Consider the following 26033-nt stretch of genomic DNA (forward strand, 5'->3'; position numbering starts at 1 on the left):
AACACCACGGTTTTTATTCCCACACCCAGTTTTGTCTTTTTTTCTCATTCCGCCTTCAATTACAACACCATTGTAGAGCCCTTGGGCTTGTTCTTTGCTAAACGATACACCCGGCGTAGCCACGTCATGCTCTGGAATCCCATCTTCTCTCACGTCGCTCTGCTGCCAGGAAATTACATAAGAACAGGTTTCTCCTGACAAAAGGTCAATCCTGACTGGGATTATAAAGCAGGTTGCTAATGGGCCATGGCTGTAAAACCTCACCCGGGGAAGAAAAAAAAAGATTGTGTTTTATCTTCTGTACCTCCTCATAAAGGATGGCTTCATGGGCTCAAGAGGACAGAGGGAAAGTGTGGACATGTAGACATGTGTCCAATGTTCATACGGAAACTCTGTGGTCTGTAAACAATGTATGTGTTTGTATTTATTTTTGTTTTAGGCTACAAATTCTATGAATCTTTATAGTCCTGAAGGAATGTTTATATAGGGACTATAATTATCACCATTTTGCCCCTTCTGCTCCCCCCACAACATCTTGAAGCAATTACCTCTTGTGGCTGGATAGCGGCACTACAACTTATGTCCAAAAGTACTGTTCCATATGTTCTTCTTTGTTCTTCTTCCCAGTGCACAAAGCCAGCTCCTTGAAGAGATGCTTTTCATGGATTGGATGTGTGTGGAGGAGCTCCCTCACTTCCTCACGTCCTTAAGGCTGAATGAAATCTCCACAAAATATATCGGACCATCTTCCCAGAAGAATGAAGCTTATTATAAAGGCGAATGAAGACTGTGGATGGGATGTTTAAAAAGAAGGACATGGCGATGTAGATATTATTCATCATATAAAGTATTGTAAGTATAATGATATTTTATATATATAATACGTTATTGTGATTTTAATAAACGTTTCTCCTGCAGCAGAGGTAGCTCTTGGTCTTTCGTTCCTGGAACGGTCCTCATGAAATCCTGTTTCATCAAAGCGTTTGATGGTTTTGAAGACTGCAATTGGAGATACACTTAAAGTTCTCTTTTTTTAATTTTATAAAATACATTATTTTATTATTTTATTTTATTATTTTTTATTGTTTGAATATATGTATTATATTTGACTTATTTTATTTTGACATTTTATTTATTTTATAAAATTTTTTTCACATTGAATGCCCTATCTTTTCTCTTTACTTAGCTGAGTGTAATCATATAAATTTGTACAATAATATAAATATTGATAATATACATTTGTACAATTGATTTGTACAACAGATGGTAGATGGCAGTTCATTTAAAAAAAAAAAACACTATAAGGATCACAAAAGGCAGTAAAATGGGATTAAAACAAACGTAAACATTTTGTTTCTTTATTCTTTATTTTCTATCTTGGGGCCTCCAGGAACCCAAAAACATCTATAAAGTGGAACGAACATTATTTATATAAATAACAGAAATTATATTATAATATATATATATATATATATATATATATATATATATATATATATATATATATATATATATATATATAATTATTATAATATAATATATAATAATTCCTTAAAAAAATGGTGCAATCCAAAATTCAATCCATTGCAAAATTATTACTGTCGGTCATCATAAAACCGAATCTGTTACCACAGCAACAGCCTTCATCCCTCCATCCCTCCCTCCATCCTCCTGCTTCCTTCATCCCAGCATCCTTTTCCTCCTTCACCGACTACAAACAACGGCGGGAGGTGAACGGGAGCTGTTTTATATAAATATTTTTATATATATATTTATATAAAAAAAGAACATCATGGCGCTCATTCCTTCTCAGATCCTCAGAGTGGCCATTCTAATGTCCTACTTCTCCATCATCTGCAATTACAAAGCCATAGACATGCCCGCACATCAGACCTACGGAGGGAGCTGGAAGTTTCTGACTTTCATAAATTTGGTAAGTTTTCCTCCTAAAAAAAAAAAAAAAAGAACAAAAGAAAGAAATGTAGATGCAGGCCGGGAGAACCAGTCTGCGTGTCCTTCTGCATTAGTGTGTGTGTGTGTGTGTGTGTGTGTGTGTGTTTGTGGTTCTTCCTGAGTGTGCAGAACCTAGATTTCAATCTGTAGATCAGGCTGCAGAGAGGTATCATCATCATCATCATCATCAATAATAATTGCACTATAATTAAAAATCTGAGTCGCGCCTGCTTGCGTTCTGCGCATGCGCAAAAGCGAGCGGCTGGTTATTATACGTGCTCGCTCATGACTCATGTTTTCCACATAAACTGCTCGGGTTTTTCGTATTAGTGTGTTGATTTAATAGGAATCACACGTGGGGCGATAATAAGGTCGTTTTTTAATGCTGCTTGGAGAGAAAACTCGCTCGTTTTATCAACAACAAGACGTATAGAGAAGCCAGGTCGCGTCTACGCATGCGCAGACTGTTACAAGCTTCATCTCTTTCCATATGATGGGCTTCAAAAAATAAAAAAATAAATACTGCAATTCTTTATATGCATTTTTTCATTCTTATATATAGGTTGTTTTTTTTTATAATTGAAAGTGAATAATTTATTTCTCAGCCTGAGGTATATCTTTGGTGCAAACACCTCAAGACCTCTAGTTTGGGTTTAGCTTGATGCAATGAAGGAAAAAACTAAAATCTTTTTTCTTTTTTTCCAAAGAATCGGTCTGCACTTAATGCACATGTTATCAGTATTGACATCACTGTCTAGAAAGTTAAATAAAATAAAATGCAATTCTTCTGTGTGTAAGGTCTGAGTTTTTCACGAGGACAGCATTTGATTACTTGCACCTAGTACAATAAATAATCTTTCTTGCTCTGCAGTCCTCACATGGCACTGTGCTAATCTGATTAGCACAATCAGCAAATGGGGTGGCAACTGCCAACCTAAGAAAATGCATTGAAAACATGGTGCCCTCCATTCCTGAATGGAGCATTTTATTGCTAACTGGAGTTTCAAAAGGAGAAAGTGGCTAATCTTAGCAAGCTTTGTCCATTGTGTTTGCTAAGGCCATACACATTAGCCAGCTAGCTTTGTTTTGTGCCACCGTTTTGTTCACTCATGTTGTTTTGCTAGTGATACTATCAGCTAGTTCAGCTTTAAAAATGTGAAAAACATTCTTGAGCTCAAAAAACTGCTGTCACCACCAGCGCTGTCTGGTACCTCGTGTATATCTTTGGGACACAATTTTAAAGATAAAGAAAGTAGCAAAATGAGGTATAGCTGAGCTAAAACGGCAGTAAGTCCGTTAGTAGCGAGTTGGAAAGCGTATAAGCGTACACGTGAGCGCCATTTCTTGCCGTAAGTCTGAATCTGTTCACGTTCGCTAACACGGGGTTGGAAATGGTACAACAGAAGGCTTTAATAATAGGGTAATTTCGCTTCGATTTTACATCCAGGGGGCAACATCAACCCCGTACAGAAAGTGGTACCACACTTATTTCTAAAGTCTGGAAACACCTTTTAGTGTTTTGAGAACGACACATGGATGTTCCTTTAGATTCCATGCAACTGTTAAACTAGCAACAATTTAGAGTCTCATCCCATGCTAGGTCAAACGCAACCTGTGGTAGAAAATAAGACGTCATCGACTTTTTTTTCCGTAGACATTAGGAACAGAGGTCACTCTCAAAATGAAAGATAATTCTTTGGTGCTAATTGGTGCTAATTATTTGGTGCTGATTTCACTGTCAGCAAACCCATTAGGGTTGTAAATCTTTTTAAATTCAAATCCTTTTACCACATTTACATCCTAATTTGCTGGTTCCTAAAACACTCTATGGCCAAACGTTTACGGATGCCCGTTTTGCTTTTTGAACATTCCATAGCACATTTAGCTCCCATTTGCTGTTCTGATAACCTCCACTCTTCTGAGGAGATTTTGTGGAGATTTGTGGTCATTCATCCACAAGGGTGTTAGTGAAATGTACTGAAATAGATGAGGTGGTGAGGAGGTCTGGGGTGGCATTTAATTCATCCCTAAGGGTTTTGAGCTCTATAGCAGGCCATCCAAGTTCTTCCACCATATCCAACCCATGTAAAGCAGATATTCATGGAGTTGGAATTGTGGGTAGGGGCATCCTCATGCTGGGACAGGTTTGAGGTCTCCTAGTTCAAATGAAGACGAAATGTCCTTCTAGGGATGAAGGGTCTTTCAATATAATCGTAAGTACAAAATAAGTCACCCATCGTGGACAAAACAAAGTTGGCAGCTTTGCTAGCATTAGTATTAGCGTTCTCCGTCTCCATTTTTCCAGGTCATCCAAGCAGTGTTCTTCGGAGTGTGCGTCCTGACAGACATTTCCAGCCTCTTGATGAAGGGCACGGCCAATGTGGAGCAAGAGAGGCAACTCCGAAAGCTGATCAGTCTAAGGGACTGGATGATGGCCGTGCTAGCTTTTCCTGTAGGAGTGGTGAGTAGCGTAGCTCCATTAATGTTTGTGTTTATACGTCTGTTAAGACATCTACAGAGATGCCAATCATGGGCAATCGTGCTATGAACATTGAGCTTTTCAACGTTTACATAAACAGCAATTTGAGCTACATTATCTCGTCTGTTAGATCGGATCAGACACTGGTCAGCCTTCGCTCCTTACGTTCAGCAATAAGCCTTGTCCATCCATGACCCCATTGCCGGTTCACCACTGTTCCTTCATTGGACCACTTTTGATAGATACTGACCAATGCAGACCGGTAACCCCCCACAAGAGCTGCAGCTTTGGAGAGGCTCTGAAACAGTCGTCTAGCCAACACAATTTTGAGGACAAACTATTTACTTGCTTCACAATTTAACCCCCCACTAACAGGTGCCATGATGAAAAGATAAACAGTGTTATTCACTTCACAGCTCATAATGTTATATCTGATCCACATGCCATTGAATAGATGCATCTGACGTCCTTAATTATATTATCAGAGTATGAAATAGACCTGTGGGAAAAACCCAGAAGCAGGTGTGGTGATGGCCTGGTGACGTAAGCCTAACTGTAACAAAGAAAGCAAGCGCATGAGTCAAAACTTGACATACAAGAACCAAGGAACAAGGAAACAACAACAAGACTTGACAAGCAACAAGACACAGGAGGATATAATCAGACAATCGATGGCAGATAGACTGGTACAATATGAACCAGGGCCAAGATGTGACTAAAATTATGAAAGGAGCCTGTCTGTGTAAACAAAATGTTAAGCAAGTGTGTATGCTGTGTGAAAATCATGACAAAGTTTTGGCACATAACTCACCATTCTGTCACCACCAAAAATGTCACACTTGACATTATTGCTTAGCCTGGGAACTTGGCACGGGACTCGGCTTGCTCTCTGCACATCTTTCACTCAGGGCTGATTTGGGGTAAAAAACGATTCTTTTTGCTTATAATGGCTATTTTTTTTTGTGAAAGGTCTCGACTTTTTACATTTCCAATCTGATGTTCTGGAAGTCCAATGCAATCATATAAATTCCAATCAACCAATGAATTGTATTTAATACACGGTATACCTTGTATTTATTAAAGCTAATTATACTTTTAATAATACGATTCATTCGACTGCGCTAAAGAATACGAGATGGTATCCAATAGTTTTGACAATAGTTTTGTAACCCGCCAACAGATGGCAGCACAAGGCTGCACGCACAGTCACAAGGAGCATCGACCTTCAAAAGGTCAGTTCCAGCAACACAAAGCTGCCACTGCTGGGCCCCTGAGCAAGGCCCTTAACTGCTCAGTTGTATAAGTTAAGGTTAAGGGTGTCTGCTAAATGCCGTAAATGTAGTAGAAGTAGTAGAGTCAATTCTCTAAGGTCAGGTGTCCCCAAAGTTTAGGGAGGTGGTAGCTTAATGGTTAAGTTGACAAGTTCAGATCCCAGCACCACCTTTTGGTCACCTCTGGACCCTTGAGCAAAGCCCTTAACCCTCAAGTGCTCAGTTGTATGTTGTTCTGGATAAGTGCATCCCCCAAATGCCGTAAGCGTAAATGTACTTTAAAATACAGGGCCATTTTTCTTTCTCCATTAGCCATCGAGTGAACTAACTAGGTTTAGAGTTAGTAAAAGAGTTTTTATGCATGGGCGAAATCTAAACAAACCACCGGCCTGGAGAGTCCACACCTCAGGAAGCTGGACACCACAACCACATCATTGGCCCGTATTCACCAAACCTGTCCTTCCAACAAGGCTCTGTTTATTTAGCCATCACTGGATTATTTCTGGAAACCGAAAGGACCGATGCAAACAGGATCCTGTCAAGTCCTTAAATGAGGTTTGTTAATTCCAAAGAGGGATTTTCAGAGCAGGTAAAACCACAGGGATCAAAGGTAGTACTGAGTAGGGAGAATGGGAAGTTCCTCCCCACACAGCATGTGCTTTCCAAGGATCTCAAAAACCCAAGAAGTAGTAAAGAGCTTGTTTTCCAAATCATTCGTTTTCTCTTATTTTGAATTGTGCTGTCAGTAGTCAGTTTGTAGGGAAGTGCTAAGAGACCATGCATTATAATATTTGTTCTTTTTAATTTTCTCATGATCACGACTTAATGAGTTGTTTTCTCTTGATCTCAAATAAATTTTCTCATGATCTTGACATAGCAAACATTGTTTCCTCGTGATTTTCGGGTGTGTGTTCGGCGTAAGAGCATCTTCTAGAACAACTTTTGTTATGACGAGATCACTAGAAAATTATTATTATTTTTAGCCTCTAAGGTTTGTGTTAAAGCAGATACGTTGACTTCCAGTCTTTGGGTGGGGTCCGGATCAAGTTACAATTTCAATGCTTGTGTGTCTCAGACCAGCTGAGCATGATTAGAGGTTGTTCCACCCTAAAGCTGTGTAGATGGCCCTGCTTGGGAAAGCAACATTGTCTCAACCACCTGTCTGAAATGTCCACACCTCAGGAAGCCAGACAATTTTGATTTACTGAAAGAAACCACAGCAAAGGCACATACACTCCAAACTTGTCCATCCAAAATGGTGCTGTTTATTTATTTATATAGTCCAGCTGTTTTGGGATGCCCCCAATCATGATCAGAAGTGGTTACACACTGGACCTGTATAAAAGGCCTTGCTGGGTGGAGGAACGTGGTCTCATCCACCTGCCTGAAAGGTCTTCACCGTGGGAAGCCAGAAGAAACCACATCAAAGTCCCGTGTCCTACAAAACCCATCCATCCAACATGGCGCTGTTTATTTATTGAGTTCCAGCTGTTTTGGTCTGCACCCAAGCCTGATCAATGGTTGTTCCACACTGGAGCTGGAGGGAGCAACATGGTCTCATCCACCTGCCTAAAAGGTCTATACCTAGGAAAGCCAGGAGAAACCATTACAAAGGCCCGTATCCTTCAAAACCTGTCCATCCAACATGGCTTTGTTTATTTGTTTAGTTCCAGCTGTTTTGGTCTGCAACCCAAGCGTGACCAGTGGTTGTTTCACATTGGAGCTGTATAGATGGTCTTGCTGGGGGGAGCAACATGGTCTCATCCACCTGCCTGAATCTACACTCTTTGGAAGCCAGACACTCTTGATTTACTAAAAGAAACCACACTAATGGCTCATATTCTTCAAAACCTGTCTGTCCAACATGCAATGTTCAGTTCTGGCTATTTTATTCTGCACCCAAGTGTAATTTCTGTGTCATCGCTTGGTAAACAAACCACGAGTGGTAATGGTTTTCCTGGGTTTCAAATCGAGGGTTCGATTAATATCATCTCATACTTGCTCATGCTCCAAGAACTATCACAACATACCCCTTAAGAGCAATGTTGGATGAAGTACAAAAATCATGTAAAATAAGGCGCAAATGAGTCCACGGGTGATTTGGCGAGTTCGAGTCTGGAGTTTCTTCCATCATTTATCACAAAATGTTCTGCTTCCTGTTGAAATGGCGCTGAAGTATATGTCGGTGATAAGTAGATACACCGAGCGCCAATCAAAACAAGTTTAAAACAGAGCGCGCGCTTCACCCTGATTGGTTTCTTGTTGCGCGTTTGACGAATGATTTCGCAAAATGTAGTTGAGTAAAAAGTTATTTGACTTTGAAGTGTAGTGAAGTAAAAGTCTCCCCAAATGGAAATACTTCAGTAAAGTACAGATACGTGAATAAGCTACTTAAGTACATTAACCGATTCTATTCACTGTCCCCCGAACTAGTTCTTATAGGTTGATTACAGATATATTATTTTATTATAAATTCCCTTTGTGTTTTTCAGTTTGTAGTGACGATGTTCTGGAGCCTGTACCTCTATGACAGAGATCTGGTGTACCCAAGACTCCTGGATAATTTCATACCACAGTGGCTAAACCATGGAATGGTACGTATCATACTAATTTTAAACGTCTGATTTGGAGGCTATCAAAAGTCAAAGCAACCAAAGATCGCTTGGGTATATTTGCTAAAAAGAATTGTACTGACTAGCGTACGATTCGATTCGATTGTACAGTCTCGGTTTTGTAATTATCTTATAAGATTGCTGAAGTAGCAATACAACAATAAAACTATTACGCTCGAATGTCCTTGCAGTAAGATCGAAGTGGAAAGATTAGTGCAATTAGTGCCTTGGTTACGTGTGAATGCAGGAAGGTGCCGTTTTGGTGTCAAGTGGAACCTACAGACTTGGAACATCTTTTGGTTTTTCTTTGTTTTTTTTCAGGGTAAATCTGATGATCAGCATTGTTTCTGTTCTGAACCACAGAACGAGTCATTATGAATCACTGAAAGGAATTTTAAACAATCGCAGCGAGCAACTGGAATCCGTCGGGGTACTCGTAAGCTACAAAAATGAACCTGACAACCGAAAAGAAAGGAAAGGAAAGGAAAGGAAAGGAAGCATTGATACCCAGACGAGTAAAAAACAATCCTGTACAAACCAATGTCCAATTTCTCTATAAGTGAAAAACCCTTTATAAGAGAGAAGCGATTATAGTCATGTTTAATTCTTTGGTTACAATATTTTTCGCAAATATTGGTTGCCAAATGGTAAAAAAAAACCCTCTGGGCTGCTCCTTTAATAGTATTGTACACTATAACGAGCTCCACTACACCCATGTGTTCTTCACTAGTTTTCTTGTTCATCCCAGAGCAGTTCATTTGGATTTAGGTGCGGTGACTGGGCAGACCGTTCAATTAATAGATAACACTCCAGATGACTGTTCTAAATAACTAAATAACGCTTTCAGAGCTCGGACGAATGCTTCAGCTCATCATCTTGTTGTATGGTGAAGCCGCAAACAAGTCGCAGAGTCCAGACGGAATCGCATGCATGGTGTTTCCCTACTCCAAAACAATTCTACACCATTACACTTCCACCTCCATGTTCGATTGCGGCAACATCTGGTAATGTCTCTCTTGGTCTCCATCTTAAATAAGTTCTGTTAGAGCCACAAATGTCCCATTTGGACTCCCCAGAAGTCGTTCAGTGTCCAATTTTTGGGTAATATGTTTGTTGCATAGAAACACAAGAAACATGAGTCTCATGGGTTTCAAAACCTGTAGGAGACTTGGTGTTTTCAGACTTTTGACAGGATCTGTATAGTGTAGTACACAGTCAAATGAAACCAAAGACCAACAAATGAACCCAAAATAAAATAAAACAACAAGCAAACAACACAATAACACACCATGTCCATATAATAATAAATACTGTACATATGAACATTTGGTGATGATTCGCAGAGGTTATTCGTGCAAAGAAATTGAAACGAAGGTGTTTAAGTGTGTGTGTGTGTGTGTCAGTACAGTCTCCTATTCAGGCTGCTTATGGGGAGAAAAACATTACACAGTCAGTTTGAAAGGCCCAAATGCTCCTATTTTTCTGTAATTCTATTTCCTAATCACACCCATTGCTTCCCCCCAAACATCTGTTTCAAAGTCGTCATGTGACGCCTCCTGACCAACACGGTCCTCGTCACCTTGCGAAAAACTTTCCATTTATACAGCATTCGAAGAAACGATTCGGAGAAACACGAGTCATTTTTAGCACATCTCGTCGTTTAATCAACACCTTTGCCACTGCTTGAAACGCTCAGGCTGGTTGCTATTCTCAAAAGTCAGGTGTAAAACACTCCAAGTTTGGAGGTATTTCAGGTGATAAAACAGCCGAAACAGGGGGGCAGACAAAACTAGCGAAGGCCAGCGGCGTCTGGGAATCGAGCGCGAGCGCAGGCTTCGCTGTAACACTCATTTCCTCCCATGAGCTAAGGAGAAGCAGAGGACGGTCGGTATGGAAGCACGGATAAACAAACAAAACAAAAACAAGGTACCATGGAATGCAAAATATTTACAGCGATGTAATCCTGAAGCCATCACGCGGTCAAGATGGCTGAGCTAGACGTTTTTCACGGTTGACACAAATTGTTTACAGTAACTTTTGCACACACTTTTTGGACAAAAGTTTGTGGACACCTGACCATTAGATTTGGATTAGATCATCTCATTCCACATTCCCTTTTATAAAAACCTCCACTCTTCTGGGAAGATGTTTTTGAGATTTCATTCAGCTTCAAGGGTGTTCGTGAATTTAGATACTGATGTAGGAAAGGGGGCCTGGGGTGGTGTTCCAATTATTCCCAATAGGGTTGGAGCTCTACAGCAGGCCACTTAAGATCTTTCACATACACACAAACCATGAAAAGAAGATCTTCATGGAGCTGGGGCTTTGTGCACTTTGGTTTATGTCTCGTAGTTCAAGTGAAGGGAAAATGTCATGCTCCTGCATCCAAAGACGTCCCATACAATACCCTTCTGTATTCAGGGATTACAAGGTAAGAAGAAATGTAGCTTAGCTTTAAATGTAGCTCATCTTCTAAGAGACCCTTTCAAAATGCCACTATTTTTGCGCCCATAGAAAAACGTACATTTCGTTAGCAATCGAATCTGCTCCTGGGACAGAATGCGCTCAGCCAGGGTCATGTTTAATTCACAAGGTTAGTTCACAGGAGCTTTAAATGACGCACAGCCCTGGAGCGGCGCTCATTGTGTATACCGAGGTTCTTTACGACTTATTATCGAAGGTAAACAACCTCTGCATCAACATCAAGCTTTTGTTGTGCGTCGGACCGGAAAGAGCGGAGACAAAGGCGATACGCTGCCCGTAGCCTTTTCCTCGCCGGAGCTGCCCTCGTTCGCCATCAACTATTCATGAAGCTCTTTTTGGACTTCCAGTAGCCCCGTACTCCTCCTAATCATCTGAGTCGAATTCGGTATAGATTAATCTCAGAGCGATTTATTTGTGGGCGAACAATTGGCTAACTAGACTCGAGTAGCCGATGAAGTGACGAGAATTCTATACTGCACACAGATTTCGACAAGCACTTTGCCCAACCGAACGTCTCAGGACCTTATTTTTTTCCCTACTCACTACATAACAACCTAATCGCTTCCTCAGTGCCTGGGGTCATCGACATCCTTTTCCAGTAAAGAAAAGTTCACACCGTGCTAAAGCCTCATAGACCTAGAGATTCTTTTTTTCTTTTTTGGCATTCCTTCCGTCGGAGTGGAAAAAAGACGAGCCCACAGGCCAAATTGGATGGGATGCGCTTCAGCAAATTGTCTCTAACTGTACACTCCCGCTGTGATTACTGGTACGTTTCAGGCTCGCTGCAGGAACCGAGTTAGGAGTTGTCCATCCGCAGGAGATGTGAAACTGCGCCACGGAAACAATCGAGAACTTGGCGGTTTTACTTTAAATCAGACAGACAGACAGACAGACAGACAGACAGACAGACAGACAGACAGACAGACAGATAGATAGATAGATAGATAGATAGATAGATATACAGGCGGATGGACAGACAGGCAGATGGACAGACAGACAGACGGACAAACAGATAGACTGGCAGACGGACGGACAGACAAATAGACAGGCAGATGGACGGACAGACAGACAGGCAGATGGACGGACAGACAGACAGGCAGATGGACAGAGGGATAGACAGAAAGACAGGCGGATGGACAGACAGGCAGATGGACAGACGGACAGACAGACAGGCGGATGGAACGACAGACAGACAGGCGGATGGACGGACAGGCAGGCGGATGGACAGACAAATAGACAGACAGACAAACAGATGGACAGACGCACAGACAGACAGGCGGATGGACAGGCAGATGGACAGACGGGCAGACAGATAGGCGGATGGACAGACAGACAGGCAGACAGTTAGACAGACGGGCAGACAGACAGGCAGATAGACAGACAGGCGGATGGACAGAGAGACGGGCAGACAGACAGGCAGACGGATAAACAGGCGGGCAGACAGACAGAGGTCAGTTATATCTGCACACTGACACTGAGTAGTGTGTTGTATTGTTCAAGCAGCGATTTGTCCAAATGCAGCAAATCCACAGATGTTAATCAGATCACATGTTCTGATTTGTCCCTCGCACCTGAAGGTGGCAGCAGATTGTTTTAACACCCTTTATCTGCTACTTCACGGGCAAACGAGTCTATTTAGTCTGAAAGCGAGAAACAAGACTAGTCAGGGCGAAGACGTGCGTCCTCTGCAGTAAACAAGGAATTGTATGTATAGGCTTTATTATACATTCTGTGGGCAAAAGTATTGGGACACCTGCACTTCTTCCACAAACTTTGAGCATGGTGGCACACGATCGGGTGCAGCCACGTGAAATTTCCCCTTCGCTCGATCTAATGTTGTCCACATACTTTTGTTTATATAATGTAGCTAGATATGCATGTGATTGATCGCCGCTAGGATAATTCTGCATGGCAACCGGACTTCTTGTTAAGCTTGACGCAGACGTACTCGATAAAACAAAGATTGCGATTCGCGTGATTTAGTCAATCGTCGGCGCATAACGCGATCGAAAGGAAACGTGTATTGGGACTGAAATGTTATACAACTCTAATCCGATGACACGCTCGGCCTTGGACTCGGGGGCTGTGCTGCAAAGAGACGACAGCGGTGCGAGACACATCGAGCCAAAACATCCAGAAAGAGGAGATCATCTTCTTGTAAGAGACTGCCAGGAAAATGTAACACCCTGTTTCTGTTTCTGGAGTTAAGCGAGCTTATTAACACACACACACACACACACACACACACACACACACACACACACACACACGTGATCGTGTGTTTACTGTGCAGTGTTAAGAAACGGTTTGATACCACACCCAGTGACAATATGAGCATTTATCATTCACACACAACTCATATTTTTATATCGATTTTTATACCCAGTGGCAAGAAACTATTCATAGATCCGAGTCGATGAAACGATCCGATCCGATCCGAGTCAATCTCATAAAGCTGGGTTCTTAAACCGGCCTACTTTGACCTTTAATGTGCCGCCGGCAGAGAGTTCGGCTCGGCACCGGGCCGCTCGCTAGAACCCGAGTAGAACTGAACAGAGAGTGTGATTCAGCCTGGCACGATCGAACCCAGAACCAGAGGAAACAGATGTGTTTTTCAGGAGACAGATTTAGTTAGCAGATTGGAAAAAAGAGCTCCAAAAACCACAGCAGGGCAAAAACCCATGCTGTTCTCCGATATCGATTTACTTCGGGAAAAATGATAAATAATATTCCGTATTTTTTCCCAAGTGTATGCTCTTAGTTTAGGTATTTCCTTTACGGTTTTATTTTTTGTGAATAAATGCTTATAAAAGATCAATAATTACAGGTCTGTTTTTTAATTATCCTTCCAGTCCACCGCTTTTCAGGCAGTGCACAAATAACATCCTGGATCCTGCGTGATTTAAGCGCCGTGCCGAGCCGAGCCTGGAAAAGTTGCTCGTGTGGTTTTCTCGAGCCAAACCCCTTCGTTAAAACGGGCTCGATGTGAGCTGCTGGCTTTCGAGTTCAGCCTTATTAGAAATATACACTGGAAAGGCATTGTATTGGGACACCCGACTGTTCCAGCCATATGCAGTTCTTCTGCAAACTTGTTACCACACAATCCTATAGGACGTCTTAGGAAGCTGTAGCATGAACTTTTCCAGCATGACAATCTATCTTTTAATCTTTGTGTGTGTGTGTGCGTGCGTGCGTGCGTGCGTGCGTGGGTGCGTGCGTGCCTGTCTGTCTGTCTGTCTGCCTACCTGCCTGCCTGCCTGCCTGTCTGCCTACCTACCTGCCTGCCTGCCTGTCTGTCTGTCTACCTGCCTGTCTGCCTACCTGCCTGCCTGCCTGTCTCTCTGTCTACCTGCCTGTCTTCCTACCTGCCTGCCTGTCTGTCTGTTTGTCTGCCTGCCTAACTGCCTGCCTGTTTGTCCGCCTGTCTGTCTGTCTGCCTGCTTGTCTGTCTGTCTGTCTGCCTGTCTGTCTGTCTGTCTGTCTGTCTGTCTGTCTGTCCGTTTGTCTGTCTGTCTGTCTCTCTGTCGCTCACACAATAGTCTTGACTTGAGTAAAACGGCAAAACCTTCGCTCCTATGCTTCTGTTCTGACTTCTGGGCTCCTGTGAACATTCCAGACAAATGAGAACCTTTCTTTCGTTCCGTGGATGGAAACGTCCGTGCCTGCTAATACTTCTGCCTAGCGATCAACCAAACCGAACGTGTGAAACGGGTGAAAACACCGAATCAACCTTCATTCCGACGTGAGGCAAAATCCGGCCGGGAAAATCTGACTCATGATTTTTCCATAACATTTTCAAGTAGTCTAAATAACGTGTGTGTGTGTGTGTGTGTGTGTGTGTGTGTGTGTGTGTGTGTGTGTGTGGTATGTGTGTGCATTTTCCCCCCTTTTTTCAAAATGGCAAACGCATGTTGCAGAAGCGAAACCATGTAAACACGGCGTCTTAACGTTGTTAAGCATCTTCTGGATGTTTTGTAGGATGGAATTTTTCCACCCGACGTCCTGGGGCGCAAAGCAGAAAAACCACAAGAACGACAGAGAGAGAGAGAGAGAGAGAGAGAGAGAGAGAGAGAGAGAGAGAGATTGAAAGAGAGAAAGCTTCCACTTTCAAACGAAAATATCTCCAGCGTATCTTTTATATCTCGGGTGAAACGAGATGCCGTCGGCTATATCTGTAACTGTTTATGCCTCCAACATCAGCTCTGGTTTCGTACTCGGGTTTAAACCAGAAGAGGGTGGGGTCTCATCCCAATTCCACATTTAGTCCTCATTTGCTCTTATAATAAGCTCCACTCTTCTGGGAAGATGTTCCACTAGATTTTGTTTAGTAAAATCAGGTAGCGATGTAGGTGAGGAAGTGAGGAGGCCTGGGGTGGCATTCCAATTCATCCCGAAGGTGTTCAGTAGGGTTCGAGTTCTATAGCAGGCCCCAAGATATTCCACACACATCCAACCCTGTAAAGCAGATCTTCATGGAGCCGGCTTTGTGCACTGCGAGTTATGTGGAGGGGATCGTTTCATGAGTTGAAAATTTGGAGAAGAAGCACATATGGATGAAAAAAGCGGGGTGTCCCGATTCTTTTGTTGATCCGTATCTATATACTAACCATATACGTGGTTCCCCCTGGACACGGAAAACACAACCCGGCTAAACAAAAAACACAAATGAGACGAGTAACCTCACTCAGACCCTGACCCAGCAAGAGGTATTTAGCAGGCATTTCATGGCTGATAAAGGGGACGGAGATGGGCTGTGGTGTCATGTGAGCTCTTCTGTCAGCTGGTAGTATGTCCAGGACAGCCTAGGAGGCCAGAGAAATCTAAACCCTGACCTTGGGAGCACTCTCCCTGACACACGATACTCGCCGAGGGTCAGCCCTTCATATATATATATATATTATCAAACTTGAAAACAACGGCATGGGTGTAAAAAAGAAACTAGAGTTAGCGCAGTGTCACCATTTGTAGTGCGCTAACGCTACGGATCCTTTAGCATATTATGTCCAGGACGTATGTAGGACGTATCTTTAGAAAATCAAATATTAAATGTAAAAAAAACGCACACAAACACACTTGTATACACACCTGTTTTACCCAAATGGGGTGTAATTTATTGAATCAATTTAATTTGTGCCAATTGAATCAATTATGCAATTTAATCGTTATAATTAAAAAGTGTATTGGATTCGTTCCGTTTTATTTTTTATTAAATATTTTAAAATATTTTGTTTTATAATAAATAAAAGAATATTTTCAAATATTATTTTAATTATTATAAAATTTTATATTTTCAAATATTTTATTTTATAATAAATACAATACTATTTTCAAATAATATTTAAAAAATATCATTTTATTTATTGTTTAATTTCATTATTTAATTTATTTAAAATGTTTAAAACAATTCGACTTTTGATGTTTACAAATGTTAATAAAAATTAATCATTAATAATAATAATGTCGTCAGTGCTGGTCTATAGTCAGTCAGAATACTGGATTCTGATTGGCTGAAAGTTCAGGTTGGGTGTTTTTCAGAGGTAGTTTGCGGTCAGTTAAATCTGCTTATAAACACCTGGAACCATAATAACATCCAGTTCCGGTTCCATCCAGACTGAAACAGCTACTGTAAACATCTCCTACTGACCTTCCTGAGCTCCTGAAATGGAGGATTTCTGCTTTTCTGGAACTTCACATGATTTCTATAAACAGCTCAAAGATGAGAGACGAAAATAAGAGATAGGATGAAAAACAGCACCAGGAGTTCATTCCAACAGCTTCGTTCTTAGTAGAGACGCGGCACAGACGCTTTCTCATGGCAATAAATGTAATCTGATGGCACTACTTTATCTCTGGGTGCGATTCGGAGCAGGATTTTTACCTTATACTGTATATATACGCAACCAGAGTGATTGATAAGAGGTTTTCACGCAGTGTGAGATCTGTAGATGATGGTGAGACCTTTAGATGATGGTGAGATCTGAAGATGATGGTGAGATCTTTAGATGATGGTGAGCTCGGTAGATGATGGTGAGACCTTTAGATGATGGTGAGATCTTTAGATGATGGTGACATCTTTAGATGATGGTGAGATCTGAAGATGATGGTGGCATCTTTAGATGATGGTGACATCTTTAGATGATGGTGAGATCTGAAGATGATGGTGCGATCTTTAGATGGTGGTGAGATCTTTAGATGATGGTGAGATCTTTAGATGATGGTGAGATCTGAAGATGATGGTGAAATCTGAAGATGATGGTGACATCTTTAGATGATGGTGACATCTTAAGATGATGGTGAGATCTGAAGATGATGGTGAGATCTGAAGATGATGGTGAGACCTGATGATGATGGTGACATCTTTAGATGATGGTGACATCTTAAGATGATGGTGAGATCTGAAGATGATGGTGACATCTTTAGATGATGGTGACATCTTTAGATGATGGTGACATCTTAAGATGATGGTGAGATCTGAAGATGATGGTGAGATTTTTAGATGATGGTGACATCTTAAGATGATGGTGAGATCTGAAGATGGTGGTGAGAGCTTTAGGTGATGGTGAGATCTGAAGATGATGGTGAGATCTTTAGATGGTGGTGACATCTTTAGATGATGGTGACATCTTAAGATGATGGTGAGATCTGAAGATGATGGTGAGATCTTTAGATGATGGTGAGATCTGAAGATGATGGTGAAATCTGAAGATGATGGTGACATCTTTAGATGATGGTGAGATCTTTAGATGATGGTGAGATCTGAAGATGATGGTGAGATCTTTAGATGATGGTGAGATCTGAAGATGATGGTGAAATCTGAAGATGATGGTGAGATCTTTAGATGATGGTGAGATCTTTAGATGATGGTGAGATCTTTAGATGATGGTGAAATCTGAAGATGATGGTGACATCTTTAGATGATGGTGAGATCTTTAGATGATGGTGAGATCTGAAGATGATGGTGAGATCTTTAGATGATGGTGAGATCTGAAGATGATGGTGAAATCTGAAGATGATGGTGACATCTTTAGATGATGGTGAGATCTTTAGATGATGGTGAGATCTTTAGATGATGGTGAGATCTGAAGATGATGGTGAGATCTGAAGATGATGGTGAGATCTGAAGATGATGGTGAAAATGATGGTTAATAGTAAAAGCATCACGAATACAGCTGTTAAATCTGTGTAATGTATTTGTTAGAATGAAGGATGGATGGAGACAAAAAAACAGGAAGGAAGGAATAAAGGACTCAGACAAATAAAAGAACAGAGAGGAATGAAAGAGGAAAGAAAGGACATCAAATCAAATAAAAGAATAGGAAGAAAATGAGCATTTGGACAAATGACAGAACAGGGCTGAGGGAGGGAGGGAAGGAGGGAAGGAAAGAGCGAAGGACAAACAACTAGAAAGAAGAAAGAAATGACAGACAAATAAAATTAAAGAAATGAAGGAAAAGAGTAAATAAAAGAACAGAAAGGAATAGAAGAAAGACAACATATACAAACGTGAACAAATAGATAGGGTGCAAATAAAAGAAGAGAAAGGAAGAAAGGAAGAAGAAGAACAGGATCGAAAAATACGAAAAAAACGAAGGAAGGAAGGAAGGAAGGAAGGAAGGAAGGAAGGAAGGAAGTTTATAGACCAGTAAGGACAGACAAAGAAAGGAAGAAAGGAAGGTGATAGACAAATAAAAGGAAGGAAATAAAGGGAGAAAATAAAAGAAGAGAAAGAAACTTAAAAAAAAGTGAACAGACATGGCAAATGAAAGAAAAGGAAGGAAGGGAATAGAGAGATATAATAACAGAAAGGAATGAAAGATAGAAGATGATGAAGAAGATGAAGGAAAGAAAAGAAAGTATAGGACTAATAGAAGAAGTGGAAGAAATAAAGGAAAGACTGCATATAAGAAAGAGAGAGTGGATGAACATGGGTAAATAGAAGGATGGAAGGAAGGAAAGGAAATAGACGAAAGAACAGGAAGGAAGATGTGGACGTGTTGAATTGTGGACGGTAAATGTAGAGTCATTTCTTTTTTCTTTCCCTCCTCTTTCGCAGCATACGACTGTTCTTCCTTTCATCATCATCGAGATGAGAACCACACATCACCTCTATCCCAGCAGGGGGTGTGGCCTCCTGGCTGTCTGCAGCTTCTGTGTTGGATATGTGCTCTGGTAAATAGACTCTCTCTCTCTCTCTCTCTCTGTGTCTCTCTCTCTCTCTCTCTCTCTCTCTATCTCTCTCTCTCTCTCTCTCTCTATCTCTTCCTCTCCGTGTGCTTTGTCCATCAATGCTTTTCCAGGACTAACCGGAAAGATCTGGAACGCTACAGAATGATCCGGCACACGTTTCTCCGAGAGGATAAAATGATTCTGTTTGTCCGCAGTCACAATAAGGTCCAATCGTGTTTCAGGGGAAGAATGCGAGAGCCGAGCGTCTTTAATCATTCATCAGCCCCGAGTGATCGGGTTTATTGTGCACGGCGTGATCAGTAATCCGACTCACTAACACACGTTTAACTGAGACGTGCGTTATTTATTCTATGTTTAATCCAGAACGCCACCACAGAGTCCATCAAAAACAGCACTATTATTACTAATGATCAGAACGTAGCTGGTCTGAGGAGGAAGAGAAGAGCGAAGGAACTAACGAAGGAAATAGACATGTAAAGGAAAAAGAAAGGAAAAAAAGGGAGACCAGAGATCAAGAAGGAAGGAAGGAAGGAAAGAAAGAAAGAAAGAAAGAAAGAAAGAAAGAAAGAAAGAAAGAAAGAAAGAAAGAAAGAAAGAAGACAAGAGAACAGGAAGGAATTGGAAGGAAGGAAGGAAGGAAGGAAGGAAGGAAGGAAGGAAGGAAGGAAGGAAGGACACAAGGAAAGAAGGAGAAAAGGGGACAAAAAAGAAAAAAGGAAGGAAGGAAATAAAAGAAAAGGAAGTAAATAGACAGATAAAGGAATTAGAAGAAAGAAAGAAAGAAAGAAAGAAAGAAAGAAAGAAAGAAAGAAAGAAAGAAAGAAAGAAAAAACAGGAAAAAGGAAAGGAAGGATGGGCAGAAGTAAGAAGAAAAATAAAGAAAGGACAGGCAAAAAGAAGACAAGAGAACAGGAAGGAGGGAAATAGACATAAAGGAATAGGAAGGAAGGAAGGAAGGAAGGAAGGAAGGAAGGAAGGAAGGAAGGAGAACAGAAAAGAGAGAAGAAAAAAGGAAGGTAGGAAATAAAAGAAAAGGAAGTAAATAGACATAAAGGAATTAGAAGGAAGGAAAAAGAAAGAAAGAAAGAAAGAAAGAAAGAAAGAAAGAAAGAAAGAAAGAAAGAAAGAAAGAAAGAAAGAAAGAAAGAAGAGAACAGGAAAGAAGAAAGGTAGGGCAGAAGGAAGGAAGAAAGGATGGAAGAAAAGAAGGAGACAAATATAAGAATATGAAAAACGGAGAGAAGGAAGGAAGAAGACGACGAAACAGGAAGGAAGGAGGAAGAAAGGAAAGAATGAAAAGAACGGGAAGAAAGGAACAAAGGACATATACAAAAGGTCGGGAATGATGGAGGGATGGAAGGAGAGAAAGAAAGAAAAACAAAAGAATAGGAAGAAATGTATAACAATAGTAATAGACTCCCCTGTACAACACACACACACACACACACACACTAAAAGGTAAAACCAGTTCCCTTGATGGAATCTTTCATCTCGTTTCCTCTCCTGAATCCTGGACTCGACTTTCTATATCGTGTTTTCATCTAAGGGTTTGAGCAGACGAATGTTCTTTCCAGCAGCAGGACCCCACACTCTGAGCGAGTGAGATCTTCACACAGACAATAGGAGCAGTGTTTCACTCAACCGACATGCTCCTGGTAGACACATCGAAACTCCAGTGACTGATTCTGCAGCCTTTCGCTCGGTGCGGCACGACAGACAGACGCGAGGACGGAAACGATTGTCATAAGTCTGAAAGTATGTATGAAACGTGACCGTCTCGTTTCCTCTCTTTCTCTCTGTTTTTTTTTTTTTTTGAGGATGTGTTGGGTGTATAACGTGACCGGAGTCTGGGTTTACCCGCTGTTAGAGCACATCGACACGCTGTCCAGAACTGTGTTCTTCCTCTGCCTCACCGCCCTCACCAGCTTCTACTACATCATCGGAGAAACCCTCAACAGCCATATCTGGGATTCATCAAGGAGTAAGTGTGTGTGAGAAACGTCCAGCAATGTACGACCCCAATTCCAAAAAACACTGTAGAAAATACAAGCAAAATGACAGATAGATAGATAGATAGATAGATAGATAGATAGATAGATAGATAGATAGATAGATAGATAGATAGATAGATAGATAGACAGACAGACAGACAGACAGACAGACAGACAGACAGACAGACAGACAGACAGACAGACAGATGGATCAAAGGTTTACATTTGCTACATTGCTTTTTTCAAACTGACAGCTAAGGACAAGCCGGATGGTCCCGCTCCTCTTTAGTCTGGAGGACGTACTGCCCATGGTTTCGAGTACTACACAAACCCAGACACACATAGTTCACATAATTCCATTCATTCAGGGTTATAAGCCTAGAACCTACGACATACGTGGTTCTCCAAGCATATTCTAGCATGACAATGCCCCTGTGCCCAAAGCCATCTCCATGAAGATCTGCTTTACATGGGGTAGAGTGAAAGATCTCTGACCTCAACCCTATTGAGCACCTTTTGGATGAACTACTTCTAAGGTCATGAGTTTAAATCCCTGCACCTCCATGCTGCTACCACAAGGCTCCTGATCCTCAACTAAGAGAAATGGTTAAGATGTTGGGCCATATTTTAGAAGGTTATCGGTTCAAATCCCTGCAATTCCATGCTGCTAGTGCAAGGCTCTTAAAGTGGTAGCTCTATGGTTAAGATGTTGGACGACTTCTCAGAAGGTCATAAGATCACATCCAACACCATCACTCTGCTACCGCAAGGGTCTTGAGCAAGACCCTTAATTCTCAAATACAGCAAATGATAGCTCAGTGGTTAAGATGTTGGACGACTTCTTGAAAGGTTATGAGATCCAATCCTGCACCTCCACACTGCTACTGCAAACCCCTTGAGAATGGCCCCTAACCAATGAGCTACGGGTTCCCTCAGTTAAGGATTAAGAGCTTGATTACTTCACAGAAGGTCTTGAGATCAAATCCCCTCACCTCCACGCTGCGACCGCAGGGCTCTTGAGCTTTTAGCTGGTTGTTGTTATGGTCCACAGTCTTCAAATTCTAGTTTCTTGGCTTGGCGTGTCTTTTTCTTCACGCCAATTTGTCTGCATGACCAAATGACAGCCATACGAACGTTTAACGTAATGATGTGGGAATTAAAAGCGAAGACACGACAAACTCTGATGACCTTCTCGATTTCTTTCTTCCAGGTTCTCTTGAGTCGAACAAGGATAAAAGTGATTGAGACGCCTCGGTCGGTGCGCTTCCACGTCTCACGTGTTCGGACAGGATTCCTGGACCGAGACACTCGGGGAGGACAAAATAAGCAGTGTAACGACGTTACCGGTTGTCCCCACATATATTTATTTTTGGTCCCCTTTCGTCCAGATTTTTCTCACCGTAACGAAAGCACAGCTCTTCTTCATGGGTGATCCATGAGTTCAATCAAAGGAACATTTTCAGAATACCTCGAAACATGTAAACATCTCATTGTCTGTACATTCAGATCATTATTACAGCCTTTATTACATGTTATAATGCAATGCGTTGATCTCTACGTTTCTCCTCCATATCATATATCTGCATACAAATGAATGAATTCCAAGGCGGGTCCGACCTCTTTTTATCTTTTTTCCCTCATCGATAACAAATCCCCCGAACGCTTTCTTGGAACAAATGCGTTCCAGGCGCGTGGATGAGGGTGAAAAAAAAAAAGTCAGGAAAGAAACATCTGAGAATCTGCTCGTGATAGATTCGTGCGAACGAGTACGTCGTCAGGCGCGGCATAAAGCCGTCTGTCGAGGTGCGGCGGAGGAGAGAAAACGTCTCCGTCTGTCAAGCGCCGACTCTCGACAGCCCAAAACGAGACTGTCAATATCGGCACCTTCTCCCAGACCTGTTTTTATCATCCTTATCGTCCTATCATCAGCTCATGTTTCCAAAAAAATACACACGTGAAATACAATTTAAACACACATTTAGTGAAGATTTACTGGAGTGTAACTTCTCACTTCTGTAATTACATCCACCGGGCCAGCATCCTGTCTGATCCTCCTTAGGAAACGTTTATAGACGTTTTAAGTCTGGTGTGTGTGTGTGTGTGTGTGTGTGTGTGTGTGTGTGTGTGTGTGTGTGTGTGCGTGTGTGTGTTTCCTGAGGTGCTCTCCATCAGCACATCGACTGCAGAACAACACCTCGCCGTCTTCTCATTAACACCATCGCTCCATCGCTGCAGAGGTGACAAACCAAAAGGGTTCTTTCACATGCACTTACCTTTAAATAAATATATTAAAAAGAATTAAAAAAAACATGCCACGCTCATTTACATAAAGAGAACGCTTCCTAAACATGCCACGCTCATTGGCATAGAGAGAACACTTAATACACATGCACGCTCATTTACATAAAGAGAACGCTTCCTAAACATGCCACGCTCATTGGCATAGAGAGAACACTTAATACACATGCACGCTCATTTACATAAAGAGAACGCTTACTAAACATGCCACGCTCATTGGCATAGAGAGAACACTTAATACACATGCACGCTCATTTACATAAAGAGAACGCTTACTAAACATGCCACGCTCATTTACATAAAGGAAACAACCACACATCAGTAAAACATGCCACGCTCATTTACATATAGAGAACGCTTACTAAACATGCCACGTTCATTTACATAAAAAGGAACGCTTACTAAACATGTCACGCTCATTTACATAAAGGAAATAACAACATATCAGTAAACATGCCACGCTTATTTACATAAAAAACATTTACTAAACATGCCACGCTCATTTACATAAAGAGAACTCTCATTAAACATGCCACGCTCATTTACATAAAGAGAACGCTTACTAAACATGCCACGCTCATTTACATAAACATTAACATGCCATCATCATTAACATAAAGTAAACGCCTACAGATCAGTAAGTATACAACATTTATTTACATAAATGAATGAATTGCCTGAAGGACACGCCCACTAAATATGCCACACTCATTTACATAAAAAGAAATGCCCACAAATAAATAAGCATGCCATGCTCATTTACATAAAGAGAACGCTTACTAAACATGCCACGCTCATTTACATAAACATTAACATGCCATCATCATTAACATAAAGTAAACGCCTACAGATCAGTAAGTATACAACATTTATTTACATAAATGAATAAATTGCCTGAAGGACACGCCCACTAAATATGCCACACTCATTTACATAAAAAGAAATGCCCACAAATAAATAAGCATGCCATGCTCATTTACATAAAGGAAACACCCACAAAAGATGAAATTATAGGTTGTATAGTTTATTAAAAAAACAAAACTGTTTCCTGTTTGAATATTCTAGAGCTACTATATTAAAGATGACTACATTAGAAGTGCACGGTTCATCAGAGTGTAATTTGAGACACAGCCGTGTAGAGACAGGAGCGTTGACCCCGTACCTGCTCCATCATCTGCATCTGAACTTCCGTCTGAAACCACCTTTTAATGATCAAGGGATGCTGTTTATGGGTCTCAGAACAGATGATAATAAAGATCAGGAATGTTACCAATGTACCAGATGTTTTTATAAAAAAAAAAAAAAACTAGACGTGCACATATGGCCAAAAGTATTTGGACACCCGACTTTCCCACTCACATGTGGTTCTTCCCCATGAAACTTTCCCTTCACTTGAACTAGGAGACCTAAACCAGCATGTTCCAGCATGACACAAAGCGCACAAAGCCAGCTCCTTGAAGATCTGCTTGACATAGCCTTGGAGAAGAAGATCTTGAATTGCCTGCTATAGAGCTCAAACCCTAATGAGCAGCTTTGGGATAATATGGAATGCCATCCCAGGCCTCCTCACTTCCTCACCTACGTAACACGTGGTAACTACGTAAGAGTGGAGCTGCTTATGAGAGTGAATTGGGACCAAACGTGGAATGCGGTGATCAAAAAGGCATGAACGACCACATTTCTTCCTTTCAGTCCGATGTGGTCATTTTTCCATCGTCCTCCAATGGAGCTGCTTCTGTCTGTGTGGTTCTACTGCCCCCTGCTGGACCGATGCCTTCTTTCCTCACTTTAGGCTTTGTTACTGTTATGAAGAACAGAATAAGAATAGAAGATAAACTGATGAGTTGCTTCCTTACTTTAGCTTCTATGCTACAGTGAGGGGTATAGAGAATAATGGACCATGAAGATCGCACCATTAGGATTCTCTTGCTTGTAAAAAGTCTTCAGCATGTCAACGGCCTCCTGCGCTCTGTGACCCGGAACACACTGTTAAATAGAGGGATTATTATTATTATTATTTATTTATTATTATTAGTTATTTATATACGACTCCAGTCAAAGTAAAACTCCACGTCTCACATTTTGATTTCAGTATGGATGGATAGATGAATGAATAACTTCACATACTGGTCACAAACTACGCTTTAAATTTGCAACACCTTTCTTCCAGCCAATCAGAATCCAGTATTCACATGCTCGTGCTGTATAAAATCTAAAAGCCATGTTTTGGTGCATTTGTTACCTTGAAGGATGTTCCAGTGTGAGGAAGATCACCAGACGCCACGTCCAGCACCGAACCGCAGCCTCCGAATCTCTCGTTCTTACAGCCGTACACCACCAGGGGAACATCTGCACCAGTGTCAAGGGATTAAAGCAACTGTAGATTCCGGAACACGACACTGACGTCTGAAAAACTTTATGTCAGAAAGTGTGAGCTTAGTCCCGCCCCCTTCCCTTCCTGATGTGTATGATTGGGTAACCAGAAAGATGAACGAAAGAAAGAAAGAAAGAAAGAAAGAAAGATAGATAGATAGATAGATAGATAGATAGATAGATAGATAGATAGATAGATAGATAGATAGATAGATAGATAGATAGATAGACAGACAGACAGACAGACAGACAGACAGACAGACAGACAGAGATAATGAGAGAAACAAAGAAAGAAAAATAAGTTAGAAGACAGAAACAAAAGAAAGAGACAGATGGATGGATGGATGGATGGATGGATGGATGGATGGATGGATGGATGGATGGA

The 26033-nt window shown here is 41.3% G+C and overlaps 2 protein-coding genes across 3 annotated transcripts in view; one reads left to right on the top strand and one right to left on the bottom strand.

Annotated features, from left to right (window-relative positions):
* Positions 1-1581: 1581 nt before the first annotated feature.
* On the top strand, positions 1582-22520 carry aig1 (androgen-induced 1 (H. sapiens)). 2 transcript variants are annotated; one of them, XM_083534826.1, is made up of 6 exons: positions 1582-1933; positions 4259-4414; positions 8196-8297; positions 18853-18968; positions 20804-20967; positions 22188-22520. In XM_083534826.1, the coding sequence occupies exons 1-6, from the start codon at positions 1793-1795 to the stop codon at positions 22220-22222; spliced, it is 714 nt and encodes a 237-aa protein (XP_083390952.1). In that variant the 5' UTR covers positions 1582-1792; the 3' UTR covers positions 22223-22520. The 2 variants fall into 2 exon arrangements, with proteins under 2 accessions (XP_083390952.1, XP_083390953.1); XM_083534827.1 differs by lacking the exons at positions 20804-20967; positions 22188-22520 and adding an exon at positions 20533-20788.
* Positions 22521-23736: 1216 nt separating this feature from the next.
* adat2 (adenosine deaminase tRNA specific 2) overlaps positions 23737-26033 on the bottom strand; it is a 3817-nt gene continuing 1520 nt past the window's right edge. Inside the window, exons 4-7 of the mRNA XM_083534828.1 lie at positions 25518-25624; positions 25189-25261; positions 24181-25076; positions 23737-24050 (exon numbers count right to left, since the gene is read on the bottom strand). Coding sequence (XP_083390954.1) covers positions 24964-25076; positions 25189-25261; positions 25518-25624 — 293 coding nt within the window. The 3' untranslated portion in view covers positions 23737-24050; positions 24181-24963. The remainder of the gene's footprint in view (positions 24051-24180; positions 25077-25188; positions 25262-25517; positions 25625-26033) is intronic.

Source organism: Silurus aristotelis, assembly GCF_946808225.1.
Source record: "Silurus aristotelis genome assembly, chromosome: 29".
NCBI lineage: Eukaryota > Metazoa > Chordata > Actinopteri > Siluriformes > Siluridae > Silurus > Silurus aristotelis.